The 24,121-nt window shown below is 40.5% G+C and overlaps 1 protein-coding gene across 1 annotated transcript in view; it reads right to left on the bottom strand.

Moving 5' to 3' along the window:
- DLAT (dihydrolipoamide S-acetyltransferase) overlaps positions 1-23,444 on the bottom strand; it is a 34,407-nt gene extending 10,963 nt beyond the window's left edge. The window contains exons 1-11 of the mRNA XM_039471036.2: positions 23,077-23,444; positions 22,530-22,631; positions 21,853-21,977; positions 21,539-21,692; positions 19,466-19,592; positions 17,164-17,351; positions 15,177-15,330; positions 10,439-10,506; positions 8,697-8,789; positions 7,621-7,728; positions 3,971-4,086 (exon numbers count right to left, since the gene is read on the bottom strand). Of these exons, the coding sequence (XP_039326970.1) occupies positions 3,971-4,086; positions 7,621-7,728; positions 8,697-8,789; positions 10,439-10,506; positions 15,177-15,330; positions 17,164-17,351; positions 19,466-19,592; positions 21,539-21,692; positions 21,853-21,977; positions 22,530-22,631; positions 23,077-23,355 (1,514 nt within the window). The 5' untranslated portion in view covers positions 23,356-23,444. The remainder of the gene's footprint in view (positions 1-3,970; positions 4,087-7,620; positions 7,729-8,696; positions 8,790-10,438; positions 10,507-15,176; positions 15,331-17,163; positions 17,352-19,465; positions 19,593-21,538; positions 21,693-21,852; positions 21,978-22,529; positions 22,632-23,076) is intronic.
- Between the last annotated feature and the right edge of the window lie 677 nt (positions 23,445-24,121).

The following is a 24,121-nucleotide window of genomic DNA, read 5'->3' as shown; positions in this document are numbered from 1 at the left end:
ATGGAAGAAGAGATTGGGCCGGGCGCGGTGGCTCAAGCCTGTAATCCCAGCACTTTGGGAGGCCGAGGTGGGTGGATCACGAGGTCAAGAGATCGAGACCATCCTGGTCCACATGGTGAAACCTCGTCTCTACTAAAAATACAAAAAAATTAGCTGGGCATGGTGGCACATGCCTGTAATCCCAGCTACTCAGGAGGCTGAGGCAGGAGAATTGCCTGAACCCAGGAGGCGGAGGTTGCGGTGAGCCGAGATCACGCCATTGCACTCCAGCCTGGGTAACAAGAGCAAAATTCCGTCTCAAAAAAAAAAAAAGAAAAAAGAGATTGGAGTAATGCAATCAAAAACCACTAATTACCTAGAGCCACCAGAACTGGAAAAGGCAAGGATGGATTCTTCCTTATAGTCTTTAGAGGGAACACACTGCCCTGCTGATACCCTGATTTCAGACTTGTTTCCAGAGCTGTGAGAGAATAAATTTGTTTTAATTCATCAATTTTGTGGTCATTAAAAATGGCAGCCCTGGGAAACTAATACAGTGTATAGAGAATATTTGGCTGGGCGTGGTGGCTCACACCTGTAATCCCACTTTGGGAGGCTGAGGTGGATGGATCACAAGGTCAGGAGTTCAAGACCAGTCTAACCAAGATGGTCAAACCCTGTCTTAAAAAAAAAAAAGAAGAAGAAGAAGAATATAGGATGACCAGATGTTCTCCGAGAGAAGAATTACCAAGGAAAAGTTAGAACCAAAGTTAGTTTACCCAATATGTTTAATCAGATACAGATTATATTTATTATTATCATTTGAAATGGAGTCTTACTATGTCGCCCACGCTGGAGTGCAGTGGCACAATCGCAGCTCACTGCAACCTCTACCTCCCAGGTTCAAGCAATTCTCCTGACTCAGCCTCCTGAGTAGCTGGGACCACAGGAATGTGCCACCAAGCCCGGCTAACTTTTTTTTGTGTGTGTGGTTTTAGTAGAGACAGTGTTTCACCATGTTTGCCAGGGTGATCTCAAACTCCTGACATCAGGTGATCCACCTGCCTTGGCCTCCCAAAGTGCTGGGATTACAGGTGGGAGCCACCATGCCTGGCCCCAAATATAGATTTAATCCAAATTTATGCTATAATCATTTTGGGAGGATGGTGTTATGTGTGTTTGTGTGTGTAGGAAAGGGTATAACAAAGCTAACATTTTTTTTTCTTTCTCTCTAGTCCCAAGACTGGAGCTAAAGCTAAATATTAATGTTCTTTAACAGGAAGTCAGTCAATAAAGTAAAATAAATGAAAAACTCATAAAAGGCAACAGAAAAATGTTATTTGGAAATCTGCAGGTAAATAAATACCAAGAAACAATAGTTTAAAAGTTGTGCTTGCCCCCTGGGAACTGATCTCAGATTAAGGGTTAGAATAAGTCACTCTAAGCCATGGAGCAGTATTCCAACCTAAATTTAATATTTATTTATTTATTTTTCTTTCTCTCTCTCTTTTTTTTTTTTTTTTTTGAGATGGAGTTTTGCTCCTATGGCCCAGGCTGGATTGTAATGATGCAATCTCAGCTCACTGCAACCTCTGCCTCCTGGGTTCAAGCAATCCTCCTGCCTTAGCTTCCCTAGCTGGGATACAGGCATGCGCCACCATGCCCAGATAATTTTTCTATTTTTAGTAGAGACGGGGTTTCACCATGTTGGCCAAGCTGGTCTCGAACTCCTGACCTCAAGTGATCCACTCGCCTCGGCCTCCTAGACTGCTGGGATTACAGGCATGAGCCATCACGCCCAGCCCTAAAATACTAATAAATATTAGTAAGTATGGCATAATATATACTTGGTCTTTGTCCCCATGTTGCCAGTTCCTGTCATAGAGCCCCTAAAACTGTAATTTCCTGATAGGAATATCTTTTGTTATTTATAATGAGCCCCTTATATAATGAGCTCCATGATGGATACTTAGGGTGGGGTCCCTAAGTAACCTCAGGATGGGGCCAGTCCCTACAAGGGCCAAAATGATTGCAGGACTAGAGAGTTGAAACTTTTAGTCCTACCCACTGACCTAAGGGAAACGGGAGGGAGGTGTAGGCTGGAGATCCTGGGGATCAAGCTCTACAAAGACTTTCTTTTTCCTTTCCTTTTTCTCCCTGGACCCCTCTATCAAGACTCTTCAACAAGATGTAATAAGCTTCTAGTTGCTGAACTGTGCAAGTGCTGGAAGGGTGGTATGCCCAAAGAGGACATGGAAGCTCTGCACCACCCCACCTCATACCTTGCCCTAGCCATCTCTTCAACTGGTGTTCATCCATATGTATCCTTTGTAATATCCTTTAGTTTTTTTTTTTTCCTAATATCCCTTACAATAAACATAAGTGTTTCCCCAAGTTCTGTGAGTTGTCCTAGCAAGTTAATCAAACCCAGGGAAGAGGTCACAGGAACCAGTCTGTAACCAGTCAGTTACAAGTATGAGAGGCCTACACTTTTGACAGGCATCTGAAGTGGGGGCAGTCTTGTAGGACTGAGCCCTTAATTTTTGGGACCTGACATTATCCACAGGCAGGCAGCACTGGAATTAAATTGAATTAGAAGAATTTGCTGCAGAATTAATTGCTTGGTTGGTGTGTAGGGAAACCCTCTCTACCCCTGCCTCTACTCATCTGGTCACAGAAGTGGCACTGTGACTGTGTGACAGTACAGTACATAAGAAAAAAGTTTGTTTTCTTCCTTTTAGTTTAAGAATAACATAAAAGCATCACTTATACAGAAGAAAACAAATAGGCTTAGGAGTCAGAATCTTGGTTCTAATTACAGTCCTAACACTAACTTATTAACTCAGCGTAAGTTACTTAACTCACTGAGCCTGAGTTTCTTCATGTAGAAAATTGAAGTAAAAGCACTTAAATTATAAGTTGGTCATGAGAATTAAATGAGATAAAAGAGACACACTGAGTACCATACTGCTCACATACCATCATAATATTAACAATTACTGTTTTTAATTTTGCCCCTAAAGTTTGAGAGACCTCATGGGTGAATGAAAATCACCTATTTAGCCCTGCTTTGTGACAGTCATTATCAGCTTAAGCAGATATATCTGTTCACTACTGTCCCTTTGCCGAACTCATATAAATAATCTATAGCCTTTACTAAATCCAGCAATATCTCAGGCTGGGCACAGTGGCTCACACCTGAAATTCCAGAAATTTAGGAGGCTAAGGCTGCAGTATTGCTTGAGCCCAAGGGTTCAAGACCAGCCTGGATAACAGAGCAAGACCTTGTCGCTTTAAAAAAATAAATAAAAAAACAGGCTGGGCGTGGTGGCTCACGCCTGTAATCCAACCACTTTGGAGGCCAAGGCAGGTGTATCATGTGAGGTCGGGAGTTCAAGACCAGCCTGACCAACATGGTGAAACCCCATCTTTAAAAAAAAATAAATAAAAAACAACAACGCCAGGTGCGGTGGCTCAAACCTATAATCCCAGCACTTCAGGAGGCCGAGGCAGGCAGATGACCTGAGGTCAGGCATTCAAGACCAGCCTGACCAACATGGAGAAACCCTGTCTCTACTAAATATACAAAATTAGCCAGATATGGTGGCACATATGTGTAATCCCAGCTACCCGGGAGGCTGAGGCAGGAGAATCACTTGAACCCTGGTGGCAGAGGTTGCGGTGAGCCAAGAATATGCCATTGCACTCCTACCTGGGCAACAAGAGCAAAACTCCATCTCAAAAACAACAACAACAAAAACAACAACAACAACAAACAACAAAAACAAGGTTGAAAATTGGGAGCCAGCAAGAAAAAAATAGTAAAAAGCAGTACCTCATAAACATTTTTGTATTGTTTTCAAGTTGTTCTACCTATGTAAATCATCTCACTCTCTGTATTCCATTTCTCCTTATCCTCTCAACTCCTACTCGCACATTAAATAATACAAAAAACTACTGATGGATATATATCTTTCCCAGTTATACTTACTGTCTTATAACCGTGTCCATCCAAGAAGAATTCGCTTCAGGTACTTTTAAACATGCCAAAGCCGAAGCTTTTATGATGAAGTCATTGACAGAAATTTTGCTTCTCCCTTCTAAAATCTGGAAATACAAGAAACAATTGTAGTTTCTTTTTTTAAATTTATTTTTTATTTTTATTTTAAGTTTCAGGGTACATGTGTAGGATGTGCAAGATTATTATATAGGTAAACATGTGCCATGGTGGTTTGCTGCACCTGTCAACCCATCACCTAGATATTAGGCCCCACGTGCATTAGCTATTTTTCCTAATGCTCTTCCTCCCCGGACAATTGTAGTTTCTTAAATTCTCTCACCAAAGAGTAAAACTGTATAATCATAAGAAAAGGATGAGGAGAAAGATAATACACAAATACCCTGAGGTGGAAAAAATGAAATCAAACATCAGTTCTTTCATCTTTTTAAATGCAGACTCCTACAGCTGTTTTCTGCTAAGCACTGCTTTAGCATATCCCATAAGTTATGGTATGTCATCATTTTCATTCATCTCTACAATACCAAAATTTGGTTGTTTGAAAAGATCAACCAAATGACAACCACAATGATAAATGCTTAGTTAGACTGACCAAGAAGAGGAGGGAAGACTCTCCTAAAATTCAGAGTGAAATAGAGGACATTACTATCTACCTTACAGAAGTAAAAAGAATTACAGGGAATACTATGAACAACCATACAGACACAAGCTACCAAAACTGAACCAAGGAGAAATGAAAACTCTGAATAGACTTATAACTAACAAAGAGATTGAAAAGGTAATTGAAAAACTACTCACATAGAAAAAGTTAGGCCCAAATGGCTTCATCAGTATTCTACCAAACATTAAAGAAGAATTAATATCAATTCCTCACAAATTCTTTCAAAGAATAATCAAAGAGCAAGAAAAACTTCCCCACACATTCTATAAGGCTGGTATTAGCCTGATACCAAAACCAAAGACATTAGGGGAAAAAACAAAACAAAACCTACACACTCATCTCTTAAAAATATAGATATAAAATCCTCAACAAAACACTAGCAAATAAAATCCAACAATATATAAAAAGGATCATTCACCATGATCAAATGTGATTTATCCTGGGCTGGGTGTGGTGGCATGCACTTGTAATCCTGGCTACTCGGAAGGCTGAGGCAGAGAATCACTTGAACCTGGGAGGCAGAGGTTGCAGTGAGCCAAGATCTCGCCACTGCACTCTAGCGTGGTGACAAAGTGAGACTCCATCTCAAAAAAAAAAGTGATTTATCCCAAAAATGCAAATTTCCATTAACATCTGAAAATTAATTAATGTAGTAATGTCCTAATACGGTACAGGACAAAAAAACACATAACCATTTCAACAGACAACAGAAAAACCATTTGATAAAATTCAATACCCCTTTTCATGACCAAAACACTCTTACTAACTAGGAACAGGAGGGAACTTCCTCAACCTGATGATAAAACAGATCTAGGGAAACCTCACAACTATTTAATGGTCAAAGACTTATTCTCTCTAAGATCAAGAACAAAATGAGCTGTCCACTCTTGCTAGGCTGCATCTATTCAACATTACTCTACAGGTGCCAGCCAGAGCAATTAGGCAAGAAAGGAAATAAAAGGCATACAGATCAAAATGGAAAAAGTAAAATTATCTCTATTTGCAGATAACATTATCTTGTTTCTAGAAAATCTTAATATACTAAAAAACTGTAAGAACTAATCAATGACTTCAGCAAGTTTGCAGGATCCAAAGTCAATATAGATCCCATTCCACCAGGTATAGGAAAAAAAAAAGATCAACAGAGAAAAATCAATTATCTCTTTTGATTGTTCAGAGTCACAGATCTAATTCCTTTTCTACTCTTCCCCCCTTCTCACTAGTATACCTAACTAGCCTTAAAAAAAAATCAACTATACTTTTATATAGTAGCAATGAACAATCTGAAAATGAAATTTAGAAAACAATTCAACTTAGAGTAGTATCAAAAAGAACAAAATACCTAGGAATAAGTTTAACAAATGCAAATTTAGAGTGCAAAATTTACAGTCTGAAAAACTATTTAAAAAATTGTTGAAAGAGACTGAAGAATATCAAACTAAATACAGGGGCATCCGCATGTTTACGGATGAAAAGACACTTCTTCGTATGGCAACACTTGCCAAATTGATCAGCAGATACAATGCAATCAATCCTTATCAAAATGTCAGCTGGCTTCATTGCAGAAATTTATAAGCTAATTCTAAAATTCATTTAGAATTGCAAGGGACTCAGACAAAACAGTCTTGAGAAAAAAGAACAAAGATGACTCACATTTCTTGATTTTAAAACTATTACAAAGCTAAAGTATTCATGACAGTGATACTGGCATAAGGATATACAGAGATTAATGGAATGGAATTAAGAATCTGGAAATACACTGAGCTCGGTGGCTCATGCCTGTAATCCTAGCACTTTAGGAGGCCAAGGTGGGTGGATCACTTGAGGTCAGGAAACAAGCCTGGCCAACTGGTGAAACCCCATCTCTACTAAAAATACAAAAATTAGCCAGGCATGGTGGCACATGCCTATAATTCCCGCTACTCAGGAGGCTGAGGCATAAGAATTGCTTGAACCTGGGAGGCAGAGATTGCAGTGAGCCAAGCCACACCACTGCATTTCAACCTAGGTGACAGAGTAAGACTCCATCTCAAAGAAAAAAAAAAAAAAAGAATCAGCTGGGCACGGTGGCTCACGCCTGTAATCCCAGCACTTTGGGAGGCTGAGGCGGGTGGATCACGAGGTCAAGAGATCGAGACCATCCTGCTCAACATGGTGAAACCCTGTCCTAACTAAAAATACAAAAAATTAGCTGGGCATGGTGGCGCATGCCTGTAATCCCAGCTACTCAGGAGGCTGAGGCAGGGGAATTGCCTGAACCCAGGAGGCAAAGGTTGTGGTGAGCCGAGATTGTGCCATTGCACTCCAGCCTGGGTAACAAGAATGAAACTCCGTCTCAAAAAAAAAAGAATCTGGAAATAAAATTCTCGCATATGTGATTAATTTTGACAAGGATACCAAGACAATTTGATGGGGAAAGATGGTGCTGGGATGAAAGAATAAATGTCCATGTGTAAAACAATGAAGTTGGATTCCTATCTCACACCACCTACAAAAAATTAACTCAAAATAGAGCAAAGACCTAAATATAAGAATTAAAACTATAAAACTGTTATGAAGAAACATAGATATAAATCTTCATGACCTTAGACTAGGTAATAGTTTCTTAGATATAATACCAAAAGCACAAAAGAAAAAACAAATTGGACATAACCAATATTTAAAATCTTGTGCTTCACAGGACAAGACCAAGAAAGTAAAAAGACAATTCAAAGAATAGGAAAAATTTTTGTAAATCATATATGTAAGGAATTGTACCTAGAGTATATAAAGAAATCTTAAGTACAATAATAAAAAGATAATCCAATGAAAAAATACACGAAGGACTGGAATAGACATCTCTATATATTTTCTACCATCAACTGGTATATTGTAACAAAATATATGGACAAAAATATAAACGTTTAGTGGAGAAAGACAAAATTTTTCTAACTTAGAAAGTTGGAAATTCCAGACCTTTTACCTTATTAAGTTCTTTCCGTACCAACAAAACTTCTCCCATATTTACATCGATAGAAAGGTAATAATGAGGTATGGTTTGTTTTGATTGCATTAATCGCTGTGCAATAACCTGAAACCAAAGAGATTAAAAAATCAATTATCTTGAGTTAAGACCTTACTTAATTCAGGGCTCTGTTTGTCTCTCACCTTACTCTCTAGTAATACTTACCTCAAGCATTATATATATATATATATTTTTTTTTTTTTGAGACAGAGTTTCGCTCTTGTTACCCAGGCTGGAGTGCAATGGCGCGATCTCGGCTCACCGCAACCTCCGCCTCCTGGGTTCAGGCAATTCTCCTGCCTCAGCCTCCTGAATAGCTGGGATTACAGGCACGTGCCACCATGCCCAGCTAATTTTTTTGTATTTTTAGTAGAGACGGGGTTTCACTATGTTGACTGGGATGGTCTCGATCTCTTGACCTCGTGATCCGCCCGCCTTGGCCTCCCAAAGTGCTGGGATTACAGGCTTGAGCCACCGCGCCCGGTCCCTCAAGCATTATTATAATTGAAAGATGGAGGACACCACCATAATGTAACACCTTCTAACAGAATTTTTTTGTCTTTTTGAGAAGGAGTCTCGCTCTGTTGGCCAGGCTGGAGTGCAGTGGCGCAATCTCAGTTTACCACAACCTCCACCTCCCAGGTTCAAGCGATTCTCCTGCCTCAGCCTCCCAAGTAGCTGGGACTACAGGCAGGCACCACCGTGCCCGGCTAATTTTTGTATTTTTAGTAGAGACAGGGTTTCATTATGTTGCCCAGGCTGGTCTCAAACTTCTGACTTTGTGATCCGCCCGCCTCAGCCTCCCAAAGTGCTGGGATTACAGGCATGAGCCACCACACCTGGCCCTTCTAACAGATTTAACTAGAACAAGGTGATCCAAGTATTCAGTTGGCCAAAACTTCCCTTAAAGTAATCATCTAATATTCCCAACTCAGAAAGCCTCTGTCAATGTGTTAAAACTATGGAAACAACTAAACAATTAGAGTAAAGATGCCCCTAATAGCTCTGATTCCAGATGATGGTAATTCTCTTACTCGACGAATGTTGCTGATTGGGATATCTGTGAAGACACCTGTGGGAACCGGTGCCATTCCAGGACCTGGGGGAGGCACAACAGCTGCTGGAGCCTGTGGGAGGAAAAAATAGCTCTTAGTAACCATGGCTCAATCTTAGCATGAGTACCCGGGAAAGACTGCCAGTGACTTACAGTCTTTTTTTTTTTTTTTTTTGAGACAGAGTCTTGCTCTGTCACCCAGGCTGGAATGCAGTGGCTCCATCATGCTTCACTGCAGCCTCAACCTCCTGACTCAAGCAATCCTCCCACCTCAGTCCTCTGAGTACCTGTGGCTACAGGTGCATGCCACCATGGCTGGCTAATTTATTTGTATGTTTAGTAGAGACAGGAATTAGCCATATTGCCCTGGCTGGTCTCAAACGCCTGGGCTCAAATGATCCACCCACCTGGGCTTCTCAAAGTGCTGGGGTTACAAGCATGAGCCACTATGTGCAGCCTAAAAACTAAGCTTTATACAATAGCTATTTCTGTCCCCAGCAAGCAAAAGAGACTTCTGCTTATTTTAAGAGTTTTTTAAATTTTTTTTACTTAGAATTCTGAAATCATGTTTAAAATGTCATTTTTCTTTGTGTCAAGAGTATGTTCAATGACTAGTTTATGTCAAAATAATTTCGGTTTTGCAAAATTATATTCAAGAAGAGCGACTGAAGCATTCTTAAATTGCAAGGAATAATAAATATAAATAAGCGAATCCATTATCCTAAACAATGTTAAAAAAAGGGGGGACCCCCGGTGGGCACAATGCCTCACACCTGTAACCTCACCACTTTGGGAGGCAGAGATGAATGAATCACTTGAGGCCAGGAGTTCATGACCAGCCTGGCCAACACGGTGAAACCCCTTCTCTACTAAACATACCAAAATTAGCCGAGTGTAGTGGCGTGCACCTGTAGTGCCAACTACTTGGGAGACTGAGGCATGAGAATCGCCTGAATCCAGGAGGCAGAGGTTGCAATGAGCCAAGATCACACCACTACACTCCAGCATGAGCGACAGAGTTAAGACTCTGTCTCAAAAACAAACAAACAAAAAAAAAACCAAACACCAAAAACAACTCATTCAACTGTACTTTAAAATATTTTGAAAAAGAAAAAAAGAACAAATCTTTTATTTCGGAGCAAACATTTGATTAGCTCAAAACATAATGTGGAATATATGTCAACACAGTATACCATCTTTGATCTTGCATATATATGATAGCACACAAACATCTAAATACAGTTGGCCCTCCATATCCATAAGTTCTCCATCAGTGGATTCAACAAAAGGCAAATCAAAAATATTCAGAAAAAAAAAAAAAAAAAAAAAAAAAGGATGGTTGCATCTATAGTGCACAAGTACAGACTTTTTCTTCGTTATTATTCCCTAAGCAATAAGATACAACTATTTACACAGCATTTACCTTGTATTTAATATTATAAGTAACCTAGAGATGATTTAAACTATTTGAGAGGATGTGGGTAAGTTATACACAAATACTACACTATTTTATATACAAGACTTAAGCATTTGTGAATTTTGGTATAGGGGGCTCCTGGAACCAACCCCTCATGGGTACTGAGGAATGACTATATTATTAAGCCACTGAAATTAGAATAAAACAGTCTTGGTTGAGCTATTTCATTCATGAATAATGTATGAAATGGTCTAACAGGTTGCAGAGACAAATTGCAAAAAAAGTAAGAGCTACATGTAACTCACAGGAGCAGCTTTAGGAGGCACAAAAGAATCAATATCCTTCTTGGTGATTCTACCATCTGGTCCTGTCCCTGTAAAAGAGACATAAATATCACATACATGATGGTGTACCATTGGTTCCCCAAGGAGATCAACACTGTGATCCTAAAGTGCAGGCTCGTAAGGGTTTACTAGCAAAAACATTCTGAAAGGATAACAGCCTTAACCCTAACCCTTAAGGCAGGTGTCCCCAAACGTTTTACACAGGGGGCCAGTTCACTGTCCCTCAAGACCATTGGAGGGCCACCACATACTGTGCTCCTCTCACTGACCACCAATGAAAGAGGTGCCCCTTCCTGAAGTGCGGTGGGGGCCGCATGCGGCCCACGGGCCATACTTTGGGGATGCCTGCCTTAAAGTGCTCCCTGCAAATACCAGCTTTTGTCAATTATTAATTTAAACAACACAGAGTACCTGTGTGTGATCTGTAGCAGGTCTTTTCTTTTTAACTATTACAAATACTATTTTATGTATTTCTCTTTTAGAATTTTGTCCAAGTTCTATTTTATTTTTTTCATCTTCCTTATTTTTAAATTGGGAAATACTGGCATAAGGATAATGCCGAACACACTTTATATCTCACCAAAAGGAAAACTAGCTGCCTCCTCCTGGTTAGCTCCAAAAATCCATTCCTGAGCCCTGAAATAGATCTCATTTGGGTTCTGGATTTATGTGACCATAAGGAATTCCTTTTGTACAGAATAGACAGGTATAACAACAATTATTTTGACAAATCAAGTCAATTTTTTCACCCCAAAACAGCATAAATAACTCGTAACTGCAATTATCCCATCTTTAGAATCATTCATTCCTTATGTGGTCTCCATGATTCACAGCTTCTTCACAGTAGCCAAAGTTCTAAACTGGCCCATGTTAAAGGAAATGAAGGAAAAAAGGTGGAATATCACACATGAGGAAGGATCTTCAAAGTTCTCTCAGTATATTTAGTTTTACTTATATTACTTCCTCCCTCCTACAACCTCTTAGGTTTAATTTTGGTCCCAAGTAGATAATCTTGACCTTTAATTCTAAGGAGATTTAGAATTTAGTTATTATTATATAATACCTTTTACACTGGCCCACTTCTAAGAAAAAATTTGATCAAATTAATTCATCTTCCCCCAAGGCAGACTTTAAAAAGGACTCTTGTTGTGTGCAGTTCTTCCCCATTCCTTTCCTTCATTATAAAAACTGAGCTGGCTAGGATTGTATTTATCCTCAACAGGAGCTCTAGAACAGAGTTGGCAGTACCCCTGTAGATTTCCTTCTTTATAAAAGACAGAAACCATAATCTCCCCTAATAACCGAGGCTGATCTAGACACCACAGCCCCTCAAGAGGAGGAAATCTACAGTACCACCTGCCTTATGCTAAGCTTCAGCCAGCCACAAGAATACAAGAATTCCCTGACTTAGGAGTTAGCTGAAACTGCTTTTTGTTTTGTTTTGTTTTGTTTTGTTTTTTTGAGACAGAACTTCACTCTAGTTGCCCAGGCTAGAGTGCAATGGGACAATCTCAGCTCACCACAACCTCCACTTCCCAAGTTCAAGCAAATCTCCTTCCTCAGACTCCCAATTACCTGGGATTACAGGTATGTGCCACTATACCTGGCAAATTTTGTATTTTTTTTTTTTTTTACTAGAAACAGGACTTCTCCATGTTGGTCTGGCTGATGTTGAACTCCCGACCTCAGGTGATCCACCTGCCTTGGCTTCCCAAAGTGCTGGGATTATAGGCATAAGCCAGGGCGCCCAGCCTAGTTGAAACCTTTTAAACCATTTTTCCTATCTCTCTTAGGCAGCACCACAGGCCATCATAAAGCAATATGGTATAAAAGGAAGAATACTGGACTAAGGGTTAAAAAGCATAGAGATCTTGTCAAAGATAAACCAGACAAATGTTTCATCCATTTCCATAAAGCAACCAAAATGATCTGTTAAAAACACAATCATTTTATTTCACTTCCTTGCTTAAATTTCTCAATGGCTTCCTACTGTACTTTAAATAACATTCAAACTCTTTTTTTTTTGAGATGGAGTCTGGCTCAGTAGCCCAGGTTGCAGTGTAGTGGCGCGATCTCAGCTCACTGCAACCTCCACCTCCCAAGTAGCTGGGATTATGGGCACGAGCCACCATGACCAGCTAATCTTTGTATTTTTTAGTAGAGCTGGGGTTTCGCCATGTTGGCCAGTGATCCACCGGCCTCAACCTCCCAAAGTGCTAGGATTACAGGCATGAGCCACCACGCCCAGCCCTCAAATTCTTTACATAATCTATAAGGTCTTTTAAGTTCTCATCCCTGTTTCTTTCCAAATATCGTCTCCTACTAGACTCTTTGCTCATTATGCTTCATTAACACTGGCCTCTTTTACGTTCCTCAGACATGCTAAACTCTTTCCCATTTCACACTGTGTACAGCTAGTCTCTCTGCCCAAAATGGTCTTTCCCTAGTTCTTCACATGGTTGGCTCAAGCTGCCTCCTTCTCATCTTTCAGATCAAATCAAATGTCACCTCATCAAAAAGATCTCCCAATCACCCTGTCTAAAAGTAGTCATGACTGCACATGTATCCATCCACCCTTTCACTCGCTAGTATATCATTGAGTTTCTTTCTTAGCAATTAAATCTTATTTAATAATAAAAATACTATCATTATAATACCTAGATATGCTTTGTCTGTACAGGCACTGTTTAACTTATTTAAACCTTGCAACTGTTAAACCTATTGTTTTTATACACAAAGAAACTGTGACACAAAAGGTCACACAGTTAATATAAGGAAGAGCTGAGGTTCATACCCAAGCATTCCAACTACAGAGCTCACACTCTTAACTATGCTGTATTTCCTTTCTGTTCATTTAATCCTTTCGTTGGTCACATAAGCAACTAAAACTGAAATCTTATCCATCTGATGAGTAAGTGTCTGATTTGTAGATAGTACTCGATGAATATTTGTTTAAATAATAAATGAATCACCTAAAATCACCTAACTGCCCGTATAGTAGGAAAAGTGGGATTTTCTTCTTTCTTTTTTTTCTCTTAACACTCCTGTCAGCTCATACCCAAAGGACTTTCCACTTATATCTTTAGTAAGGTAACCAGTATTCCTAAATATCTAATAAATGGTCCTTCTTTGCTTGTCTAAACACTTCACATATAATTATTAACCCAGTCCTTCCTCCCTTTAAGTTATTCCAACTTGCAAATATGTAGGGCATACTTGGGGGGAAAAAAAGAAAAAAAGAATTAGAAAAAATAAAAAGTTATTCCAACTTACACTGCTGTCCCTGATTCTCATCATATATACATAAATAGCAATATACTTTCATAGCAACATACTGAAATAGCATGATGGAAAAAAAGTCTTCCAATATTACAAGAATCTATGAGGTTCAAAAAATTTGCAACACTCTATTATTGTGTCTTGGGATTAGCTTGCTTTCTAACTACAAAACAGGAAATTGCAGATAAGGGATAACCGCCACTGAGTACCCATAACTTGACAATTGGGGAAATAAGCATATTTTTCTTTAGTAATTAGAGATGGCAAAGCATCAAAATAGAAGGCAGCATAGGGTAGTGTGAAGAAAACAGGCTTCGAAGTTAAACAAATCTAGAGTCAAACACTGCAACTTTACTATTTAACAGGAAGGAAGAACCCTGAAGAGTCTGAGTCTGTTTTCTCATCCAAAATATAGGGAATAATAATTCTTACTTTAAGAGGTGTTATGTACATTAAGTATGGCAAGTTAAATGACTGGCACATAGCACTAGCCATCAAACCAAATTCCAAGAATAGCAACTTTCCCCCTTTTCCAAATAAGTATCTTAGTTATCCCACACTGAATTTTAGCTTAAGTTTAATTTAACAACACTTATTTAAGTGCCAGGTAATCATTTCAATATGAATGACAACTGACATGTATTGAGTACTTATATGCTAGATACAGTTCTAAGCACTTCACCTGCTATAGCTCATTTAACTCTCACAATCTATACAATGTACAGTACCTCAGTTTTACAGATAGAAAAGTAATTGACACAAGGACATACAATTTAAGTACTTCACTGGAAAACATATTACATAGAAAATTATTACATAATTATCACATTTAAAAAAATACTACATAGAAAAAAAGCCAGGATTAAACACTAAGTGGTCTAATTCCAGGCCCGGTGCTCTTATCACAAAGCTATGCTTTTTCTTTGGGCAGAGACAGATAAGGAAAGTGTTTTCCCTTGCCTTCAGGGAGCTCTAGTTCTGTTTTACATGAAGTTTACTATTTTAAGTTATTCCAAGTAACCCCAATTTCAAGTTTTGTTTTGCTTTGCTCATTGCTAGTCAACCTAGCACTAATAGAGGTTTCTTCTTACTACACAATCAAGTCCCATAACCCAATTTGCTGAACAAGTACATATACTTTCACCAAACAATTAAGCAGTTTCTATGCATAGAAGAGAAAAAAAAAAGGTATCTAAAGTGTATGGGTAAATTTTCAGCAGACTAAATAAAGCACAGAAAAAGCTTCCCTACTCTGTAGCGGCAACGAAAGAAATATTTCTCCTTTCAGATATAATTATTAACAATTATCCCTACTATCCCAGTTAAAAGTACGGCTACATATAGTTGTATTTGCAAGTCTTAAGGAGGAAATTCAACTAAATTTTAACTTTACAATTCCATTCCATAGAAACAGATTTACCTTTTACTTGTGTAAGATCAATCCCTTTCTCTACTGCCAACTTCTTTGCAAGAGGGCTAACAAACACCCTTCCCTTTGGTCCAGCAGGAGTAGCTGGGCAGGGTGCTGAAGGTGTAGGAGCTAAAGGCTGGGGAGTTGGAGGAACAGTGGCCACCTTTTGAAAAAAAATTACAAACGGTTTTTATTCACCACTTCAAAGACTGGTCTGAAAGATTAAAAGTTTACATCTTATTAATTAATTACAACTGTTTTAATTAAATATTAATACATTTTATCTTTTTTCCAAAGATCATAATGTACTTTTCTCCTGCCTAACCAACATAATGTAGTAATATGAACAGCAAGAACAATATACTTCTATGTCAAAGATGGAACAAAGTTACCTTACTCCATAACAACATGAAGAAACATAGAATTAAAACTGCCAATCAGTGTATAGTATTCTAAGGCCTTTCTTCACTGTAATCTCTTACCAGTTCTTTCTCATTCTTTTAGATCACCAACATGATTTTTGTTTTGAATTAACCTAATTTCCTTCTTTTTTTTTTTTTTTTTTTTTTGAGAGGGAATCTCTGTCGCCCAGGCTGGAGTACAGTGGTATAATCTCGACTCACTATAACCTCCGCCTCCAGGTTCAAGCAGTTCTCCTGCGTCAGCCTCTTGAGTAGCTGGGATTACAGGCATGCACACAACCACACCCAGCTAATTTTTTGTATTTTTAGTAGAGTCCAGGTTTCACCATGTTGACCAGGCTGGTCTTGAACTCCTGACCTCAAGTGATCTACCCAACTTGGCCGGCCAAAGTGCTAGGATTACAGGTGTGAGCCACCACTCCCAACCAGCTAATTATAAATTATAAAATTATGCTAGAAGATCCCATGTTGAAAAGTATCTTCAGAAATACAGCATCAATGCTACTTGCCAGCTTCCCATGAATGTACAGTAGGCAGAAATCAAGTTTTCTCTGGTAGAAATGTTTACCTAGTTTAAACTCACATTACTCTAGCATCTGCGGAAGCTTCATTGTCATTGTTATCTATAGTTGGAGTTAATACAAGTTCATGTTATATAGTGTATAAAGTATTTGGTAATATAATAAATTCTTTATTTTTTTATTTTTTTCTAAATATTTTGTCCTCATATATTTTATTTATTTATTTATTTATTTATTTATTTTTGAGATGGAGTTTTGCTCTTGTTACCGAGGCTGGAATGCAATGGCGCAATCTTGGCTCACCGCAACCTCCGCTTCCTGGGTTCAGGCAATTCTCCTGCCTCAGCCTCCTGAGTAGCTGGGATTACAGGCACGCGCCACCATGCCCAGCTAATTTTTTGTATTTTTAGTAGAGATGGGGTTTCACCATGTTGACCAGGATGGTCTCGATCTCTTGACCTCGTGATCCACCTGCCTCGGCCTCCCAAAGTGCTGGGATTACAGGCGTGAGCCACCGTGCCCGGCCATTTATTTTTTAATATAAAAAATTATATGCAAAACAAGTCATATCAAGGTTCCACTGTATCACAAACATATGCTTGACCTACTACATCAATACCAAGAAAATTAAAGTGACAGAGATTATTCAGTACATTTGATTTTAAAAATGGGCAATGAAGTGAGTTATGATTGCACCACTGTACTCCAGCCTGGGCCACAGGGTGAGACCTTGCCTATCAAAAAAAGAAAAGGGTGGGGCAATAAAGCCCTACTTTCCACAAGCATGATATCTATGTCTAAAGCAGAAAGAAAACATGCCATTCAGCTTTGTTCTCAGCAGGACTCTAGAAAACAGGGGAAAAAAAAGCTGCAAGGCCCAAACTATCGACCATTAGATGAACGACACAGTATAATACAAATGTTAATAAATGATCTCCCTACTCAATCATAGAATCTTGGAGCTGCAAGGAACCCAGTATATCATCTAACCAAAACTCCTTAATTTAGAGATGAACAAGGTAAGTGTTTCCTGAATTCTAGAAGCATACCTACCAGGGGTGGGGTAGGTGGTGGTGCTTGTGGTTTTAAATCTGTTACTTCAGTTGGCCTATAGTCGGCAAATGCGGATATATCTGCCTCTTTTTCTACAATGATACAGAGTGGGGTTCCCAGAGGAACATCTCTTGTGCCTTCAGGGACCAGGATTTTTGCCAGATAACCTTCTTCCTGTACTTCAAAACCTTAAATAGAAAGAAAAAACATTATGGAACTTAGGGGAATCCACTATCCCTCGAAATTCACAGCACAGTTTTAAGTAAAATGATTTTTCTCATTCAAGCTAGCTATACAACCTTTTTTACAACCTATTTAACCTTCTGTGTCTTGATTTCTTTACCTACAATATGGCAATAATAATGGCTCCAACCTCACAGGGATGTTATACATTTAAATGGATTAATGTTTTTCAAGTTCTTAGAAATAATATCTGGTACAAAATAGCACCTGGTACAAAGTAAATTCCAAATAAATATCTGTTCAATAAAACTATGAAAGATTACAGACAGTGGTTAGTTCTAAAAGTTATTTAAAAATCTCCAAGGCCAGGCGCAGTGGCTCACGCCTGTAATCCCAGCACTTTGGGAGGCCAAGGTGGGTGGATCACGAGGTCAAGAGATCAAGACCATCCTGGTCAACATGGTGAAACCCGTCTCTACTAAAAATACAGAAAATAGGCTGGGCATGGTGGCATGTGCCTATAATCCCAGCTACTCAGGAGGCTGAGGCAGGAGAATTGCCTGAACCCAGGAGGCGGAGGTTGTGGTGAGCCAAGATTGCGCCATTGCACTCCAGCCTGGGTAACAAGAGTGAAACTCCGTCTCAAAAAAAAAAAAAAGAAAAAAAAACTCCAAGGTCAGCTTCATAGGACTCTATGATGATGGTGTCAGCTGTAATGCTAAAGCTAAGAACTACATACATGCCAAATTAAGGAAGCTACCAAGCTAGATATGGCTTTCTGTACTGTTGTGCCTCTCCTTGATGAACACATCTTGGATAAATCCTTCCATTTCCCTACCAGGAATACAGTATAAAAAATACATTTAGGCCGGGAGCAGTGGCTCATGCCTATAATCCCAGCACTTTGGGAGGCCGACAAGGACAGATCACCTGAGGTCCGGAGTTCAAGACCAATCTGGCCAACATGGCGAAAACCCATCTCTACTAAAAATGCAAAAAATTAGCTGGGCGTGGTGGCACACACCTGTAATCCCATCTACTCGGGAGGTTGAGACATGAGAATTTTTTGAACCTAGGAGGCAGAGGTTGCAGTGAGCCAAGATCCCACCACTGCACTCCAGCCTGGGTGACAGAGCAAAACTCTGTCTCAAAAAAATAAATAAATAAATGCAAAGAGAAGAAATTCATAATACCTATAAATATCTATTAAAAAATCATAAATACATGATTGTCTATATCAGTTTTATTTTTTAGCCTAAAAATGAGTTAAGAAGGAGACATATGGACATATGACATATCTGAACATACATATATTACATACATACATTCTATCAGTCATTCTCAAACTATGAAAACAACCTCAACTGTGGTTTCAGTTTCCCTCAAAGACATCTTAAATTCTTTACTATTATCCTGCCATGGAAATGATTTTCTGTTTCTTCTTTCCTTCCTTTGCTCAGTTTAGATAGCAGCAGTTCTGATACAGCTTCTCAGTAACATAATAAGGACAAGAAGCAAACTTGGGCCTAAAAATAATCTGTAAATTGACAATGATTGATTGCCTTTGATTCAGTGAGTACAGGATGGAACTGACAAATCTGACTATGCATATTTTTGTTATAAATTATCCTGGGTCAGGCACAGTGGCTCATGCTTGGAGTCCCAGCACTTTGGGAGGCCAAGCTGGGAGGATCGCTTGAGCCAGTTCAAAACCAGCCTGGGCAACAAAGTCAGACACCATCTCTAACAAAAAAATTTTTAAATCAACCGTGTGTGGTGGTTCCGGCCTGTAGTCCTAGCTACTTGGGAGGCTAAAGCAGGAGGATCGTTTGGGTATGAGCCCAGGAGGTGGAGGCTACAGTGAGCTATGATCTTGCCACTGCACTCCAGCCTGGGCAACAGAATAAGACCCTGCCTCAGAAACAAATAAACAAACAAATAAATAAAAACTTAAGGATAGATGTAACTAAATAAAAACAAAACATTCTAACCCAGAAAATGAACCCTAAGAATTATAAAGTTTTCATGTTATCACTCACTCATTATAGGAAAGAATGGCAATCCTCTTCCTCATTGGGAAACTCAGTGCCTCAACCACTAAGAGCTGAAGAAATCTCACCTATAGTGGCTTTGTCAGTCTCTATCTCTGCCAATAAGTCTCCTTCACTTAGCTTCTCACCCACTTTTTTTTCCCATCTCTGAACTGTGCCCATGGTCATGGTGGGAGAGAGGGCAGGAAGAAGTACCTGTAGAAACAAACACGTATTATTGCTTAATACTAAGAAGACTTGTACACAATAACAGTCAGGCAGGCTTACATAGTTTCACAGAATAATGGTGACTGTGATAATCCAAATACTCATCACAGCAAAAGCTTAGCACCTCAATAGCTTCCCAGCAAGAGTTCGAGACTAGCCTGGCAAACATGGCGAAACCCCATCTCTACTAAAAATACAAAATTAGCTAGGTGTGGTGGTGTGCACCTGTATTCCCAGCGACTTGGGAGGCTGAGGCAGGAGAATCCCTTGAACCCAGGAGGCAGAGGTTACAGTGAGCTGAAATCGCGCCACTACACGCTCCAGCCTAGGGCGATGGGGTAAGAGCCCGTCTCAAAAATTTTTTTTAAATGAGGAAAAAAAGCCGTTTTTATAATAGTCATTTCCACCTCAATAAAATTCAAACATCAGAATGCCTATCTAAATTTAAAATTGCTTTACTATTTATATGGCTTGCGTGTCCACTGAATTTGGTTATTTAGTTATTACGAATTTCATTTGCTATCCTGTTTGCCTTTTGTATCCGATTAGCAACAGCATTATGCTAAGAGGAAAATAATTTCAATTGAAGAAGTTTCCAGAGAGGGGGAAAAAAAGATAAGCCTCAGAAAAAAAAATTTTAAGTGCTTTTTTGTTCAGAATTTGCCATCTTGATCTGCTTCTTAACAAACAGTGAAGTCAATGATTTCTACATAATATCTTAAAGGATAATTAAGGTAAAGCCCTAATACATGCACACAAAGCTACGGACATAAAATAAAGAAATTAAGTCAGTCTTATATCATGAGACAGAATTTGATGAACAGCATGTAATACATGTGTGAACTAAATACCAGGCAAAAATCCTAAGTTATTGTTACTAACATACCGCAGAGTAGAACATTATTTCCAAAGAAGTGATTTCTATACAAAAATTTCTACAAATAAACTAGATTATGGAAAAATTCTAGTGAGAATCATTTAGAAAAGGATGGCTGGATTGCCACTTAATTTTTGTCAGTTTTCTCATTTATTAATACTATTGTACTACTTCACTCACTCTTGGAAAACAGATCACCACATGTCAAAAGAACACCCCCCCAAAAAAGAAATATAATCCCCAATGTTAGAGATGGGGTCTGGTGGGAGATGTCGGTGTACTGGAGGGGTATCCTTCATGAATGGCTTGGTGCATGCCTCACAGTAATGAGTGAAGGGGAAATCTGATTGTTATAAAGAGCCTGGTACCCACTCCCCTCTGTCTGTTGCTCCCGCTCTCATTATGTGACACACCAGCTTCCCCTTCCCCCATGATTGTAAGCTTCCTGAGGCCACAAGAGAAACAGATGCTGGTGCCATGCTTCTTGTACAGCCTGCAGAACCATAAGCCAAATAAAATTTTTTTCTTCTTTTTTTTAATTTTAAAAATGGGGTTTCACCATGTTGGTCAAGCTGGTCTTGAACTCCCGACCTCAGGTGATCCGCCCACCTTGGCCTCCAAAGTGCTTGGATTACAGGCGTGAGCCACCATGCCCGGACACTTTTTTTCTTTATAAATTACCCAGCCCCAGATATTTATGCCAACGTAAAACAGACTAACACAGCCTACTATAAACTCTAATTACACAGGGAGTAGATATGAGTAAAAATCATCCTCAAAATCTATACCACAGTGTTCTTGAATGAAAAGTGCCACGCACTACCCTGTGTACTACCCTGAGGCTGAGAAAGCTTACAGGAACTGTTCAAGTTCTTATACCTGGAAATAACAACCAGGAAGAAAAGCTGTCAATTTTCATGTTTAAATCTCTGTATACTCCCAAATGACAAGCATTAACCACATTTAATGTCAGTTTCCAAGATGTAGTAGCTATCTACAAAAAAAAGTGAGTAAATAATAAATCATCTACAGCAATCACTCAGAAGCTGAGCCTCACCTGCATGTGAGCGGGATATGAGCTACCAGGAGCCTGAGCAGAAGGTGTAGGTGGTGAAGGAGTGGCAGCAGGGGTTGGTGCTGCGGCTGCTTGTGGGGTAGCTGCTGCTGAGGAATCCAATGTATAATTTTTAAAGGCCTCAATATCCTCAGGCCTAAGTAAGAGAAAGAATACATAAATATAATAAACAGACAGATTCAGCCCTCACAAAAATAGTCTTAAAAAAAGAAAGTCTTTAACTCCTAATTCTTAATTCTGGGTTAAAATACTCCACCAAGCAATGAAGTTCCACAAATTATGAGGGTAGTACTCACTTGCCAACTGTGATACAGATGATCGCTCCAATGGGAACATCCCTGGTACCTTCAGCAACAAGTATCTTTGCCATATAACACTCCTCCAGGCTCTCAAATCCAACAGTGGCTTTATCAGTTTCAACCTTTAAACACAAAAAGCAGCAGATTAGGTTTGTACTGTTGCTATGTAGTTTATTAGCTTGTGTCTAGAATTTTTCTTTTTTAGACAGAGTCTCACTCTGTCATCCAGGCTGGAGTGCAGTGATGCAATCTCAGCTCACTGCAACCTCCCCACCCGGCTCCCTGGTTCAAGCCATTCTCCTGCCTCAGCCTCCGGAGGAGTAGCTGGGATTACAGGCACAGGCCACCAGGCCCGGCTATATTTTGAATTTTTAGCAGAGATGGGAGTTTCACCATGTTGGTCAGCCTTTGTGTCTAGAATTAAACAGTTCATGTGAGGATAAGGCCACTAGGACAGATTTAAAAGAAGGAATTATTTTAGAAACACCTTGGCTAAACATCAGTTTGGCCAGCTGCTGATAACTCATCCAACCAATCTTGTCTAACATAAAGCTGTGAAAAACACTTAAGTTTCTTAAGCAAAGGGGTAACTACACATCCAGAAAGTCAATGTTCAGTCAATTCAGCAAAGCCAGTCTCTTCAAACTCACCTCCTTTATTTTAAAACTACTTACCTCTGCAATTAGGTCGCCTTCATTGATTTTGTCCCCCTCTTTTTTTTCCCAACGGGCTATGGTGCCTGCCTGCATTGTGGGGGAAAGAGAAGGCAACGGAACCTGGAAGAAAAAAAGAAGAAACATTAAATTTTTAAAGGGCTGCCTAACTCTCAGTCTGGCTTAACATTTCATTTAATTCAATTTCATGCAACGAGTTTATCCTAGCGTACACACTAGGAACTAGGGATACAAAGCGATTTGCTGCCCACGGTAAGTTAATACTTTCCAATGACAGGCTTTCTCCTCCACAGTCCTGTGGGTCTGACAAGGCATGAACCCCGGCAGATATTTTGCATACAGCCCCAGTCTTGAAGTTCTCCTTTTAATGGAATAGATCATGAGAGGGAAGCTAAGGAGCTACAGCAAAGCTGACTATTGGACAAAAGGCGAAAGCAGACACTGGGAATGGTTGGAGGATCAATGAGGCCTCTCAAGGAGGATCCTGCAGGCATCCAGTCGGCTCTGAAGGACGGGTCGTCCCGAGAAGGACCGGTCGAGGGCTCACCTTCTGATGCGGGGGAAGACTGTAACAGCGGCGGCCGGGCGACCCCAAAAGCTGCAGCAGGAAGCGGTTCCGCGGCGTGGCCCCCGAGCTGGGGGTCCAGCCACACAGTGTACGGACCCCGCCATACCCTGTGGTCACGCTGCTGCGACGAGCCGGAGCCGGGCCAGATCGCGAGGTCACTCGTGGAGATCCAGGTCCCTCCCGCAAGGCCGTCCACCGAGCCCCGAGTCCCGTCCGTGGGGCTACATTCTGGGCGGGTCGCGCACAGACGCGCCACATAGTGCCACCAACCCCCCACACCCCAAAACCAACGCCGTCTCCGAAGTGACCTCTCCAGGAGCGGCACGGCGTTGCCGTCAGCCACGCCGCACAGCCGCACGGTGTCGTAAAATGGGCCCCGCAGGTTTATTCCAACCCCTCCCCAGGCCAGAAATGCGCCGCACCCACGCCCTTCCTCTCTGGAGTGGGGACAAGAGGCACTCCCGGCGCAGGGGCGTTGCAGCAGGGCCTGTGCGGGCGCAAGTTTGGGAGAAATAACAGACAGAAAGGGGTGGAAAGTGGTGGGGTCCTAGGTGAGGCATCCGGCGGGGTCCAAGAGACGGGAAGGGTACAACCGAGAGGGAGGGGTCTAAAAAGTGGCAAAGACGCGGGCTACTCGCGGACGAGCGACCAGAGAGTCTGGGCCGAGGGGCGTGGCGCAGCTTTGAGGAAAAGCTGGAAGTGAGCGGGGAACTCCCTGGGCAGGGGGAGCCTCAGGCCAAAGGGCGGGGTCTTGGAGCCCGGGGGTGGTGAAGGATTGAGGAACCGCCTGCGGGGGAATGGAGGGGTGCAACGTGGTGACCTCTACTTCCGCGCATCGGAATGAGGACGGACTGGGCCCCACCGGGCGCAGGCCGTTCTGGGTTACAAAGATTCCGTCTCAGGTTTGTACCCAACCAGAAAGTGGAATGAACAGGTGTTCCAGCCAGGTGGTACCAAAGGCAGCCCAGAAAAGATATAGATTCCCGCAGTCGTGTATACTGTAGCAAGATTAAGCATATTCCCC

This window comes from Saimiri boliviensis, chromosome 6 (assembly GCF_048565385.1).
Source record: "Saimiri boliviensis isolate mSaiBol1 chromosome 6, mSaiBol1.pri, whole genome shotgun sequence".
Taxonomy (NCBI): domain Eukaryota; kingdom Metazoa; phylum Chordata; class Mammalia; order Primates; family Cebidae; genus Saimiri; species Saimiri boliviensis.
The sequence above is the reverse complement of the archived record's forward strand: the minus strand, read 5'-3'. Positions and strand labels throughout refer to the sequence as shown.